This window comes from Canis lupus, chromosome 5 (assembly GCF_003254725.2).
Source record: "Canis lupus dingo isolate Sandy chromosome 5, ASM325472v2, whole genome shotgun sequence".
Classification (NCBI taxonomy): domain Eukaryota; kingdom Metazoa; phylum Chordata; class Mammalia; order Carnivora; family Canidae; genus Canis; species Canis lupus.
The window spans coordinates 33,911,153-33,924,802 of NC_064247.1; the positions used below are offsets into that span (position 1 = coordinate 33,911,153).

The 13,650-nt window shown below is 55.6% G+C and overlaps 1 protein-coding gene across 1 annotated transcript in view; it reads left to right on the forward strand.

The window, feature by feature from the left end:
* Positions 1-13,650, forward strand: part of NTN1 (netrin 1) — a 171,305-nt gene that overhangs the window by 148,437 nt on the left and 9,218 nt on the right. Inside the window, exon 6 of the mRNA XM_025428389.3 lies at positions 8,174-8,248. Within this exon, the coding sequence (XP_025284174.1) occupies positions 8,174-8,248 (75 nt within the window). The remainder of the gene's footprint in view (positions 1-8,173; positions 8,249-13,650) is intronic.

Genomic DNA, 13,650 nt, shown 5'->3' on the forward strand with positions numbered 1-13,650 from the left:
CGCCTGCCATATGCTCGGGGATGAGCTTCGATCCGGCGAGCAGGCCTGCCCAGCAGGATTCTTGGCACCTGGGTCGCAGGAGGGCAGACCAGAGGGGTGAGCTACCCAAGGTGGTGGGAGAGGAGGGAGCAGCTCGGCCGCTGGGATTGGGCCTGCAGGGGCCCCCTCTCGGCTCTTGGCTGTGGCTGGGCCGGGGGAGCAGGTGGGTGGAATGAAAGGGAGGTCGGCTGCTCCCAGGAGGGGCCAGGATGCCAGCCAGCCAGGATGGGCCTGCTGCGAGCCGCAGATGGCAGCCTCCCGGTCTCGGCGCCTCTCCCTGGTCCCCGTGTCCCTCCCTGGCAGCTCCCGTCTTTGCGGGGAGGAGGATGGGAGCGGCGGGTGACCCTGGAGCGGGGTGTCCCCTGAGAGAGTGGACCTTCTGGCTCACCCCTCGCTCACTCCTGGGGGGACAGGGCACGGCCAGCGGTCCAGGGAGGCTGGGACCCCACGTCGGGCCCGATTGGTGAATGGGATCTGCAGGGCCTGTGTGTCCGTGAGCTCATGTGGGTGTTTTTGTCAGGGTTGAACCATGGGACGCTGCTCTTTTTAAAAAAATCGTTCTTAAGTTTAAGTTGAAAAGTGATTGATTTTAGATACTTTCACATGGTCCCTCTCACCAGTTTCCACCTTTTCCTGTTTCCGCCCAGATCAAGTGGCCCTGGATTCAGGGATTTCTGAAGATTATTATATCTCTTCTTCACTCAGACTCACGATCATTTACATTTTCCTAAAAAGTCATGCATTTCATTGAGTGCCTAAGCTTTCGGCCTAAAGCCACATACAGTAGTAGCCTCATAATTCATAAAATGTGCTTTCGACCATGATTATCTTCCCTTCCTTGTGACTTCATGTGTGTCTGATTTCTCTCTCATGTTCATAATTAGACACGACTGTATTTTGTCTGTTTTGGTTTTTTGTTTGTTTGTTTGGTTGTTTGCATTTTTCATGTGTGGTTTTTAAATTTTTTTGAATTAATTAATTTATTTTTAAAGATTTTCTTTATTCATAAGACACAGAGAGAGGCAGAGACACAGGCAGAGGGAGAAGCAGGCCCCCTGTGGGGAGCCCGATGAGGGACTTGTTCCCAGGACCCCGGGTCACGCCCTGAGCCAAAGGCAGACACTCAACCACTGAGCCACCCAGGCGCCCCTGTGTGTGATTTTTTAAAAAGAGTATTGGTATGGGGCCTTTCCTGAGAATCAGTTCTTGGAGGTATTGACAACTGGTGAATATTTTCCAGGGTCCCACACTATTAGTTTCTACTTCTGTTAGTCTTCCTCTGGCTTTCTTCGGAGTTTATTTTGCTCATTTTCTAACTTCTAGAGTCGAGTACATATCTTTTCATTCTTTTCTGTTTAACAATAAATCCTATTTCTTTTTTTTTTTTTTTTAAGATTTTATTTACTTATTCATCAGGGACACAGAGAAAGAGAGAGAGAGGCAGAGAGAGAAGCAGGCTCCATGCAAGGAGCCCGACGCGGGACTCGATCCCGGGTCTCCAGGATCACACCCTGGGCCGAGGGTGGCACTAAACTACTGAGCCACCCGGGCTGCCCAGTAAATCCTATTTCTTACATTGAGGTCAGGAGATGCGGCCCGTGTGCTTCCAGCTCCTTTGGGATTAATTTAGCATCCTTTTACTGCTCAGGTTACTGTCTGTTCCTTTTTATGTTCCTAACACTTTTTTTCTTAATATATTTCAATAAGATGTTATTCCATGTAAAATATTCTCTTTTTTCATTAATAGGTGAACTTCTTTGTTTGCTAGTGATGAACTTACTATAACATCTTTAAAGAAGCTAACTTCTTTCAAAGTTGTGAGCTTTAAAAACAAATTGCTTCATTTAGTTATGTTCCTTTGAAATGATTTAATAATTTTTAATCCATTTATCAGTAGAGGGGTTGAATCTGTTTACAGGCATTGTTTTGTTTTTAGATGGTTGCTCTACTGTACTCTTGATTGGTCTCATTTGCTTTTTATATAATCCACTTTCTCTATTTTTCTTTTTTTTTTTTTTTTACATATTACCTATAATCTGAAAGTTTTTTAAACCAATCTCTATACTCAACTTGATGCTCAGACTCACAACCCTAAGGTCAAGAGTCTCATACTCTACCCACTGCACCAGCCAGGCACCCCCATATTACTTATAATTTATTTCCCATCTTCTTTAGTGCTTTGTGGTTGCCTTTGAGTTTTTCAAAAGCACTATTTGATCTAATAGCTCTTATTTGTCAGAGTCAAGCAGGAAAGAGCATATCTTACATTCTACCTGCTTAAGACTCATTCTTCTGCTTAGTTTTTGTTAATATGATATCTAAGTTTCAGACTACATTTTAGAGTTATTTATACTTATATATATTGATACTTACACACTGACATTTCCTTTCAAATATTTAAAAGTTATTTTGAGGGATGCCTGGGTGGTTCGGCGGTTAAGTGTCTGCCTTCGGCTCAGGGTGTGATCCTGGAGTCCCGGGATCGGACTCCTGCATGGAGCCTGCTTCTCCCTCTGCCTATGTCTCTGCCTTTCTCTCTCTGTGTCTCTCATGAATAAATAAATAAAATCTTTAAAAAAAAAGTTGTTTTGATATTTGCCTTCAGTTTTACGTATTTTATTTATTTGAGAGAGAGAGAAAGAGAGCATAAACAGGGGGCAGGGCAGAGGGAGAAGCAGGTTCCCCACTGAGCAGGGAGCCTGATATAGGGCTCAATCCCAGCACCCTTGAATCATAACCTGAGCTAAAGGCAGATGCTTAACCAGCTGAGCCACCCAGGCACCCTTGCATTCGATTTTAGGACCAAATATGAAATCTCCACATTTGCAGATTTCAGAGCCAATCACTAGCACATTCGTATTGTACAATCTCCACAAGACTTTTCCCTCTTAAACTCTTACTTTTGATTCATTTCATGGTTGGTTGGAAAACATTTTCAAGTATCTCTCTCAAAAAAGGGTACACGATTGGAATATTGTCTGCAGCCTTGCACGCTGGAGAATGCCATCTGCTCATGGTGGCCTACACACATATGAGACAGTCTTGCTGGGTATAAAATTCTTAGATCACAGACTTCCCTCCGCAAGACCTATGGGCACCACTCCATGGTCATCTGGCTGGCTTCTTGTTGTTGATTTTTAATCCATATATAATTTTCCCTCATCCTGGTATATCATATGTTGTACAGAGACATGTCTGGGTGTTTTTGGTCTCCTTAATATTTTTCCAAAAAGTCAGTGAGTCTTCTTGTGCACATGTAGGTCTGCCTTTAGCTCAGGATTCTGATCTTTGATCCTTGTTTCTATTCCACTTGGCTTCTGCTGCATTCTCTCCCCATTATATGTCCCCCTGCATGTTCTCTCTCATATCCTTACCATCCTCTCCTTCATGATTTCCGCATCTTTATCTTTTTCCTCTAGAATTTTTGAGGGCTTCCCCAGTTTATTCTCTGTGTGTCTGAATCAAGTTTCTCCAGCATCATTTCTCTTTGCTGCTTCCAAAGTGAGTCTTAATTGTGCTACTGCGTTTTTAGGTTTTGGTTTTTCTGGCTCTTCTTTCTCTTCTGTGTCATGCTCTTTGTATGATCATATGGCGTCTTCAACACACCCTAGTCTTTCCTTATGGCTTTCTTCTCCGATTTCACAGAGGCTACGTCTTTTTTGGGTTTTTTGTAGTCTGCCATGCTCATTCAGTTGTACGCTATCCATGGCTGTTTTTGAGCCATGGCGATAAAGTTTGAATACTTGGGATCGAGACCGTATGGCCTACAAAGCCTAAAATATTTACTGTTTGACATTTGAAGAAAAAAAACCTTATAGATCCTGCTACTAGCACAACAGCTGGATTCCCATCTTAGCTCCAAGCTGGATAGCAGGGGAATTGATGCAGCTCTGTCCCTACTGCCTCGTTCCTACCAGTATTTTCCCTTTGATTCACTTTGCTCTGTGGAAATGTGTCCTTCCATCTGCACTGCCTGATTTCTTCATTCTCTACGCCAATAATTTTGATAAAAATGCAAGTTCAGATATGCAAACACTGTCCTTCTGGGCCCTGCCTTTCCCTCAGATCCCCCTCCCTGGAGGAGGGCACCACCACCAAGGCCCCTGCCTGCTTCCTACCCATTTGTTTCCTGGCTGTTGTCTCTGTGTCATCTCCTTTTTCAAATCTTTCTGTTCATCAGACAAAAGGCTGTGTCTTGAGGTAAAACCTGGGACAGGTTTTGCTTGTTTCACCACCATCTGCCTTTAATTAATAAAGATTGCTCCCAGATTCCAACATTGGGTCATCTATCAGTTTAGTTTTTGGCATTCGTGTGAATTTTCATTTTTCTCATTGTCTTTACAGCTATTTTGGAACAAAACAAGGAGAGGCTCCATGGGTGACTGCCAAGTAGATATGCCATTTTGAAGGAGTCAGAACTGCAGTCAAAAGCTGTGGTTTGCCCATCTCGAAGCAGTCTCTGTAGCTTTGTGTGTTTTTGATAAAAGAAGAAAATGCAGGAACATTTTCCCTGTCCAGGGACCACTTGTCCGATGACCTCAGTTCTTTGGAATATACCCAAAACAAAGAGTCCACAAGCACAGCCAGATAGCTGCCACAGTGTCCATGTTCTGGATGTTATTCACTTTACCCAAAGGAGAGCATTTCAGGCTCCCTCGTTCCAAGCCGATTTACCCGTGTTTTATATACAGTTCTAACAACCTTGGTCTCTGTTTTCGTAACTTACAACCGATCGATCAGTCAGCGAATATGCAGGGGGGTAGGGGGTAGTTTTACAACAACAAGCTCGGACCGCCTGGGTGGCTCAGGGGTTGAGTATCTGCCTTTGGCTCAGGGCGTGATCCCGGGGTCCTGGGATTGAGTCCCACATCGGGCTCCCCTCAGGGAGCCTGCTTCTCCCTCTGCCTGTGTCTCTGCCTCTCTCTGTGTGTCTCTCATGAATAGATAAATAAAATCTTAAAAAAAAAAAAAACTTATTCTTACAACAATGAGCTCACTGACCCAAGAAGTATTTCCAAGGGATGGAAAGGAAAAATATAGGAAGGATCCCCCATCCCCTGCACCCCACATACAACTGTAAATGCTCAAAGGTGGTGCCGTTTCCTGGAGGAACAGGCAGCTTGGGTTCCCTCTCTGAACACCCTCCAGTTTGGGTCAACGAGCACCTCTCAGCCTTTCCTCTGTCTGCCTGGGTGCCCTATGCACCCTGGCCCCTCCTGGCTATGGTTGGTTGAGATGGTGGCCCCTGGGACCCTGGCTGGGGAACTCTGCCCCCTGCACCAGTGATCAGAAGGTCTTGGGGGTGGGTGGGTCCCAGACAGCAGTGTTTTTTAAAGCTTCTGGGTAATTCCACCGTGTGGCTGGGCTGGGAACCAGGGCGTGGGGAGCAGGGGCTGTGCAGCCAGCCTGCCTCATCTCTGAACTGGGGCTCATTGGCAGGGCCGACAGTGTGCCACCTGCCTTGTCAGGACTGTCCAGGGGCTGTCATCGAGGTGCAGGCTCTTGATATTCACAGGGACGCCGGAGGCTGGTCAACTGGGGTCTGATTGGGCAGGGAATAGATGCCACACGTGCTAGGACGACTTCTGCCCCAGGTGGATACTTGGTTCTGGAAGGAAGAGCTGTAGATGTGACCAGGAGGGGAGGTGGTAAGAGCTGAAGGTGCTGGGGGAGGTTGTCTCAGGGCTCTACCACCGTGCCTGCAGCCCCACAGTGTGTGGCTTGCATCTGTGGCAGGTGTTCTAGAACCTTCCAGAACCCTGGGGTCTGGCTTTCGGGTGGGACTAGCCGTGCCTTCATCACAGGGTGCTGTGTACTTCAGGGCCCAGACAGAGGGGCCTGCAGAGGCGACAGGGCGTAGGTGATTTCCTGCCGACCGGAATGCAAGCCCTGACGCGGCCAACGGCTTTTGACTTTCGTAAAAAAAAGTAAAATAACAAGAAAGCGAGTTGAGAGGGGGCCCAAGGCTGTCCCGGGAATCACGTCACCCAGCACTACTCGCATTCCAATTAGCTTCCCTCAGTGGAGAGAGCCGAGAGGGATCGCAGCCAGCCCGCTCAGGACCACAAGGACTTACGCACAACCTGGATTCGGCGGTGGCTTTGCTGGGGATGTCATCTGTCCCTGAGCTGCGGGGACGTGGCCAGGAGCAACCGTTTCCAGGGGTCAGCCTGGTGCTGGTGCCACTGGTGTGTGTGCACAGGCCTCCACCATCTCGCACTGACCCCCCGGGCTCTGGCTACAGTCTCTGGGCGACCCTGGCCCTGCATCCTGAGTGGTGCCTCCCTGGGTCACCACCCAGCAACCAGCCAGCTAGCACGAAGGATCAGCACGGTAGCCCCTGGTGTCCCTGGCAGGGCATCTGGGTGGGTGGGTGGGCCCAAGGCTCAGACCACAGGGCATCTGGAAGGGGGGCTGCTTATTCCCCCATTTCCTGAGACCAGCTCCCAACTGGGTGCCCCAGGAAGCTGGTGCAAGAGACAGGGAAGGGGTGGGGGCTCCGGGCCGTGGCCGCCAGGGCAGGGGGATAGAGCTGTTTTGATTTTAACTGAGGCAGCAGTCAGTGAATCACAGGACCTAGAAGGAGGCCCTCTGAATAGTCTCTGCATCCCTGGGCGGGAGATCTCTGAATAGTCTCTGTGTCTCTAAGCCATGGGGGGTGGGGGGCTGCTGTGAGGCCCGACTTGTTTCCCTGGCTTTGCCCTGTGCTCCACACGAGTCATTCCTTCCGCGCACCTTGACTTGGCGAGCCCCTCTGCAGAGTGAGAGATTGCACCTACCCCTGGGGCAGTCACCCCTGTGTGTGTGTGTGTGTGTGTGTGTGTGTGTGTGTGACCTGTCTAGTCTGTTACCAGGATGCCCTCCCAGCTCACGTCCACTGCCCGGTGCTGTCATTGCTCCTAGAATATCCTGGACCCTCCATAGCCCCCGGTCCTCCCCTGCCACTCCCCACCCCCGGCGGTCTGGGCATTGCTGGAACACAGGGTGCTCCTCATCCCCTGCTCAGAGCTTAGCTCCCTGCTCACATTTAAGATGAGGCATTGGTGGCGTTCGCTGAGACGCACGCGGCAGGGCATAACCGAGGGTGCGGGCGTCATGGCATCTTACATCTGAGTGCAGCGCCCAGCCTGGCCGCCAGCTCCCCGGATGCTGTGAGCAGGTGGGCTCAGTTCTCTTAACTGCGGGTTGGGAAGGTCCCCCCACATCAGAGAGCGGTGGTGAGAATTGAGTGAGGCCCGGCACATCGGTGCCCAGCGCGGTGGTGCGGGGCGGGCCCGAGTCATTCCTTGGCCTCTGCGCTAGGCTGGCTGGGGGGCTAAGGGTGTCCCCCCACGGATCTAGCAAAGCAATCACATCACCTTGTCCGAGGAGTGGGAAGGGCCGGTGGGGAGACGGCCTGGCAGGGCCGATGTTGGAGGTTTGCTTTGGTGGGTGGATGGAGGCCGCCTCCCGGAGAAGCAGGCCCGATGCCTGGCTGCCCCAGGGCCCTGAGCTCTCCGCCCGACTAGACTCGGGCTCCGGGCAGCTCCCCGACGTGATCCCTGGCGGCCGGACGCAGGCCCCGCAGCCCTGCCTCTCAGCAGTTGGGCCCATTAGAACTGAACTCTTCTTCATGGGGCATTCTATTTGCACACTCCAGTAGAGTGGACACCAAAGGGGTTTTCTAATGCTTCATGGGCTGCTAATTTCCTCCGTGACCTCTTTTGTTGGGGTCTGACCCCAGCCAGAGGCTCCGCGCCGTGAAAGCCAGCGCCTGACACAGACCTAGGGCACGGGGTGACAATGAGGCCTCTATCGCCTTTAATCAGGCTCCGGTTGTGTCTTAAGAATGGGGTGGGGGGAGTTTGTGTGGTGCTCAGAAGCCTTGGGTGGCACAATACGGGAGCCCCCAGCGTGCCCCATGGAGGCCAAGGGGGCTCCAGTTGGCGGCTGAAGGACTTGGCAGGCCACAGGGGGGTGGGCCGGGCGGGGGCCCCTTTGTCCCAAGCGCCTCTTTAGAAGGCCAGGCCTGCCCTGAATGGCCGCCCGCCTGGCCCATGGGTATCACAGGCCTCTGGGGATCTGGGGGGGCGGCCCCCCAGCCTATTCATCGCCAGTCTAATTAGGTTTTGTCTGTGTTCTCCGTCCCCTGCAGACTGTGATTCCTACTGCAAGGCTTCCAAAGGAAAGCTGAAGATTAACATGAAAAAGTATTGCAGGAAGGACTATGGTGAGTGCCAGTCCCCTTGTCTGGCGGGCCGGCGGGGCCACGTGACTGGCCAGGAGCTGGGCGCAGGGCGCAGGTGGCCCTGGCTACATGCGGGCCATGGAGTCTCTGGGACGGGACAGGGCCCAGGCTGGCGGGATCCCACACCCGAGGAACTTGTCAGCTCTTGCACCACGGCCCTCAGAGGCAAGGGGTCGTGAGGGGCCACAGGGGTGTGAGGGTTGGGTTCTTCCCCTCCACCTCCACTTACCCTACCCCATCCCACCCCTGCCCGGGCAGGGTGGAGAATCTGGCATCCAGGCCAGTGGGGCTCCTCTGGCGGCTGGGATTCCCTGCCTGGCCTCCAGCCTTCAGTTTACCCCGGGTGGGGGGCTGTGGCCTCAGAACTCGTCACTTTACCTGTCTGGTCTCGGGTGCCCTCAAAGTACTGTGGGCTTTCAACTCGAGTGTTGCTCAGAGTGGGGCCCTCCAGGCCTCAGGAAAGGGGGCGGAGGGTCCGTGGGTTTAAAACTCCTATTCTGGAAGCCACCTCCTTCCAAAGATTGACTCCGCAGAGGGGTAAGTCTGTGTTTTAAATGGTTCGCTGAAGTTTGAACACAGCTTGCTGGGCTGGGGGTGGGGGGGGCCCTTGAGGGTGTTTTGCAGCCGGGACCTGTGGGGCTGACAGCTCTGTCCCTTGAGCCATCAGGCCCCCTTCCCTGGGAAGGGCTGACCCGGCTCTGCGCTCCCTCTGTCCCCATCCTCCCTGCACCCCTCTGCCAGGCCGCCCCTGCCCGCCTTCTGTAGGCACCTGCCGAGAAGCTCCTCGGGCCGGCCCACCCTGGGGGACCTAAGGAGCCAGCTTTGTGGCTTCTGATCCCTGAGAATTTCTGGGTAGCCTGGAGGCCCAGGCCAGCCAGACACCACGTGATGGGGGGGCGGTCTGGGGACCTGCAGGAGGAGGGGAGCCCCTTGAGGTCCCGGTGCACAGGTGTGCAGAGAGTGGGGGGCGCTGCAGAGCTGGCCCAGCAAAGAGAAGTCCCCAGAGGATCTGCTGGCAGAGCCGGGGAGGGCCCCCCATGCAGAGATGCGGGCGTCCACGTGGGCAGCCGAGGCCCCTGTCACCCGGCCAGGAGGTCGCTGCCGCAGCCTGGATGCAGGCCCAGGGGCCCTGAACCTGGGCCTGGCGCCTCCCACCTCCTAACCTATGGGTCCTGCTGATTTGGGTGGAGGGCTGGGCCTTCCTCTTTCTGGCCACCGACCGTCCCCTCTGCAGCTGACCCCAGAGACAGATCCCTCACCCGAGGCCTTGGCGGGCCTGTGTACCCCACACCACTCTGGCCTCTCTCTGCTGCCCGGCTTTCCATTCTGCCCTGGTCACATTCCTCCTCCAGGACCTGGGGCGCCTCCGTTGCTTTTCTGAGCCTTGGATCCCCTGTGTGCAGCATGGATCGTGTCTGCAAGCTGGAAGTAGCCAGCATGGGGCCAGGTGCCCGCCGGGGGTGCTCCCAGGGAGGAACCACCTCTGCTGGTCCAGAGGTATCAGGGCGGGAAGGGAGGGAGGAAGAAGTGGAGCTGGGAGACAACCTTCGTCCATCCCTGCCTGACTCAGGGGCGTCCAGCAGCCCACCCTGCTGTCTCACCTGGGCTGGCCGTTGGAGCCAAACGTGGGTTGTGTTCTTTCCTAAGGCCAAGCTTTGGGACCTTTTGCATAACAGATGCATGAGGAGGCCTGAAGGAACCCAGAGCAATTTTGAGATCGTCTAAAACTTTCTCATTGTACACCGTGTGAGCGTGTGTGTGCACGGATACACACCCATGCGTGTGTACATGCACAGTATGCCTACCCCACCCTGGGGCCCAGAGCACACGCCCCCAGGCCGCCTGGCCTACCCCTCGATACAGCCAGAGCAACTGGCACCAGGCTTAGTGTGTCCACAAGTGGTCAGGCCGCTGGTGGGCCTGCTCCACAACCCCGTGGGGCCCTCGGCAAGTCCCCCAAAGCCCCTTTCAAGTGTTTGCATCCGGGGCAATGCAGAAACTTCTGAGTCCCATGGGAGTGCGGTTTGAAGGTAAAGGGAGTGCTGTCTCTAAGCCTTGGTGACGGCCATGGGGAGAGGCCCCTCGTAGGGTCCCATCCCCCCAGCCCCGAGCTGCCTGCCTCTGTTGGGGTCTTCCACAGGGACATCTGCTGCCCCTCCAACCTTTCTGAGGGACGAGGGCTCAGGCAAATAGGCCCGAGGGTCCTGTTGTGTTGGGGCCTGGGGTTCATGCACGAGGTGTCTACACAGGCCCAGAGAGCCAGGGTGCATAGAGGAGAGCCCTGCCCAGAACGTGACGGGGCCGGAGAAGAGCGGGTGTACTTGGAGCAGACACTTTGAGAGGGGCTGGAGGGGGGTTGGCCCGCAGCCCCTGTTCTGTTCTTAAATTGCAGAAAGGAAAAAGACTTTGCAAAAGTTACCGGAATAGTTCCCGTGTGCCACCTGGTTCTATCTGACTCGGCCCCACTTTGTTCCCTTGTCACTTCTTTTCACCCCTGTTGAATTCAGCTTCTCTGACTCCTGATGTTCTGGGGGACACCTGTCCCCCTTGGCTCCCTCCTGGCCCCCTACCAGCAGGCAGGAATACCCTCTTTTTGCCAAAGGGGGTGGACACCTCTTTATGAACTCAGAGGGGGTCCCACAGGCCCTCCCTGGGCTCTGCACCTGCTGTGCACCCGTCTCCCCTGCATCAGGCCCCTCTTTCTGGGGGTGCCGAGCGTGGGGCACAGCCTCTGGCTTCCTTCTGCCCTCAACTCCGGGCCTGATGGCCCTTCCCCTCCTGCCAGCACCTGACTCCTTCTGGATCCTCTGCGTGAAGCAGGTGTCACCAGCGGCTGGCTTCACATCCCTCGTGTCACAGGAGGGGACACAGGCCCAGCTGTTGGGGGTGACTTGCCCACGGGGCCCATCCTCCCTCTCCGTCCGCGGCGGCCTGCCCTGGGTCTCTCATCTCACATCCTTTTTAGCCCCAAGGCTGAGAGGGGTGAGGAGATAGATGCCCGGCGTGGCCACCCAGCTCCTGCCCTGCACTTCCTGCCAGGCGCACTGCGCTGGCGCCCACAGTTCTATTGCTGCGCCCCACACGGGGAGCAGCAGATGCCAGACAGGAGTCGGGTGCCCCCTCGGGGAGCTGATGAGCTCGGAAACTCTTCCTGTCCTCCAAAGACCCTCGAGGGCTTCTGGTCCCTAGGACTTCTCCTGACTCTTTTGGGATCCCCTGAAAGTTGGGGAGCAGTTAGGGAGCTAAGGCCTGCTTAGCGACCGGCCAAGGGGACTGGGGACTGGGGACTGGGGACCGGACTTCGAGGGGCTGCATATTCTCCACGCTGACACCCTGCAGGGAGCCAATTAGAAATCCTGCTTCTTTCACTTGTAGCCAGTGCGCTGGATGTTCCAGAAGCTGCTAATTAGTACCTCGGGGTGGTGGCCCTTGCCAGGTGAAGAGCAGGCCCCAGGCACCCTTCTTCCTGCTGGGACGTGGCTCTGGGCCTCGGGGAGCTGGGCTGCGTGGGGTGGCCGCTCTGGCATGTTCCTGACGAGAGGGGGCCCAGGCAGAACCAGAGGCCTGGCGGGGGGGCTCGGGCCTGAGCCCGCCATGCTGCTCGCACCCAGTGTCCCCAGCGGGGAGGTGGCCCGTTCTGTTCCCATGTGCGGGGACGGGGTGCCGGGCCCACCGTCTGCAGGTGCAGCTCCTGATGTGCTACGGGGTTGTGGGCGGACCCACAACCATAGTGTCGTCAAGGCGCACACTATGTCCTCCTAGGTGAGGCCCAACCACTGCCCAGCCCCCCAGGCGCCATCTGCTCGGGGCAGGGGTGCGGGGCGACGCTGGGGTGTGCGGCCCCCAGCCCCGTGGCCCCTGGGCGATCCGGCCCGCAGCACAGTGACGGACGGCTGTGCTCAGAAGATTGTTCGCGTTACTGTCCAGGGTCTTAGCAACGTCCTCCTCGGGGCACCTCGCCTGGGGGGGCCTTCCTTGGGGTGACTGCCACTGGTGAGTGCGCACGCGCTGGTGTGCAAGTGTAGGTGTGATCGTGTGAGCAAGTGTGTGTTTGCTCGTGGATGTGAGTGCATGGGTGTGAGTGCAGGTATGTGTGCATGGGTGGGCTCCTGTGGATTTGCTTGTGTGATGTGCACACGTGTGTGGGTGTGCAAGTGTAGATGTGCTAGTGTGACAGTATTTGAGCACTGCATCTGTTCTTGTGAGTGTGTATATGCTAGTGTGTGTGCGCAGATGTGTGGTGTGCCTGTGTGTGCATGTGCTCATGTGGATGTGCATGTGTGAGTGCACATGTGAGTGTATGTGTGTGACGGCATTGTGGGTGTGCATGGGTGGGCTCTGTGAGTGTGCGTGTGTGCACATGTGATAATATGTGAGCGTATGTTACTGTGTGTGCAGGTGTGTGTATATACTAGTGTGTAGATTTGTGGGTGTGTGTGTGTGTGCGCACACGTGACTGTGGCAGTGTGTGTGGGTGTGCCTGTGTGGTGTATGAGGATGTGCGGGTGTGGGTATGCTCATGGGTGGGCACGTGTGTGTGACTGCATGAGTGTATGTGAGTGTGACCTGCATGTATGACCACGTGCGTTGGAGCAGGAGTGCTCATGTGACAGCTTGTGTGTGAGCAGGGGTGTGCCTGTGTGCGTGTTGCACATCTGTGTGCGTGCACGAGTTCATTGTGAAGTCTGCAACCCTCCCTGGAGTTGCCTGCCTGTCAGCCTGGGGAGTCAAGGCTATGAGGGTAACAGGGTGACACTGTGTCCCCAGGGTGCTTTGTTCCGGGAGGTTGCTGGGCTGAGGCCTGGGGAGGTTCAGGGGCTCTGCCCCTCCCTGCCCTGCCCTCCGGTCCAGGCTCCTGCCCACAGCCCTTGGGCCTCCCGTCCCCTCTGGTCCCCAAGCTCCCCCCCAGGCCCTGTCCCCACTCCCCTCCTCACCTTTGCACTCCCACCCCCCATCGCTGGCTCCTCCAGCACCTGCCATGTGCCCTGTCCTGGGTGCTGAGCTCACAGACCTGGAGGAGACGCAGGCTTAACCCTCAAGGACCTTGTGGTCGGGAGGGGGCAGACGGACACACAGGCGAGAGTGGGGACGCGGGGCAGAGACTGGTTCTCCAGGGAGGGGGTGGAGGGAGGGCTTCCTGGAGGCGGGGGCTCCGGTAGCCCATGCTCACAGGGCAAAGCAAGGCTCCCAGGTGGAGGGAGGAAGGCCTTGGGCGCAGAAGGAGAAGCAGGGGCCGGGTACAGGGGTGTGGGGGCCGGGGAGGCTGGGGAGAGGCCCGCGCAGGCCTCAGCAGCCACGGTCACATCTGTGTGCACAGACCCCCGGCGCCGCCTCCCCCCTCAGCCGGGCCTGCGCGGTGGCCCGAGGGGGGCCCGGGTGCTGCC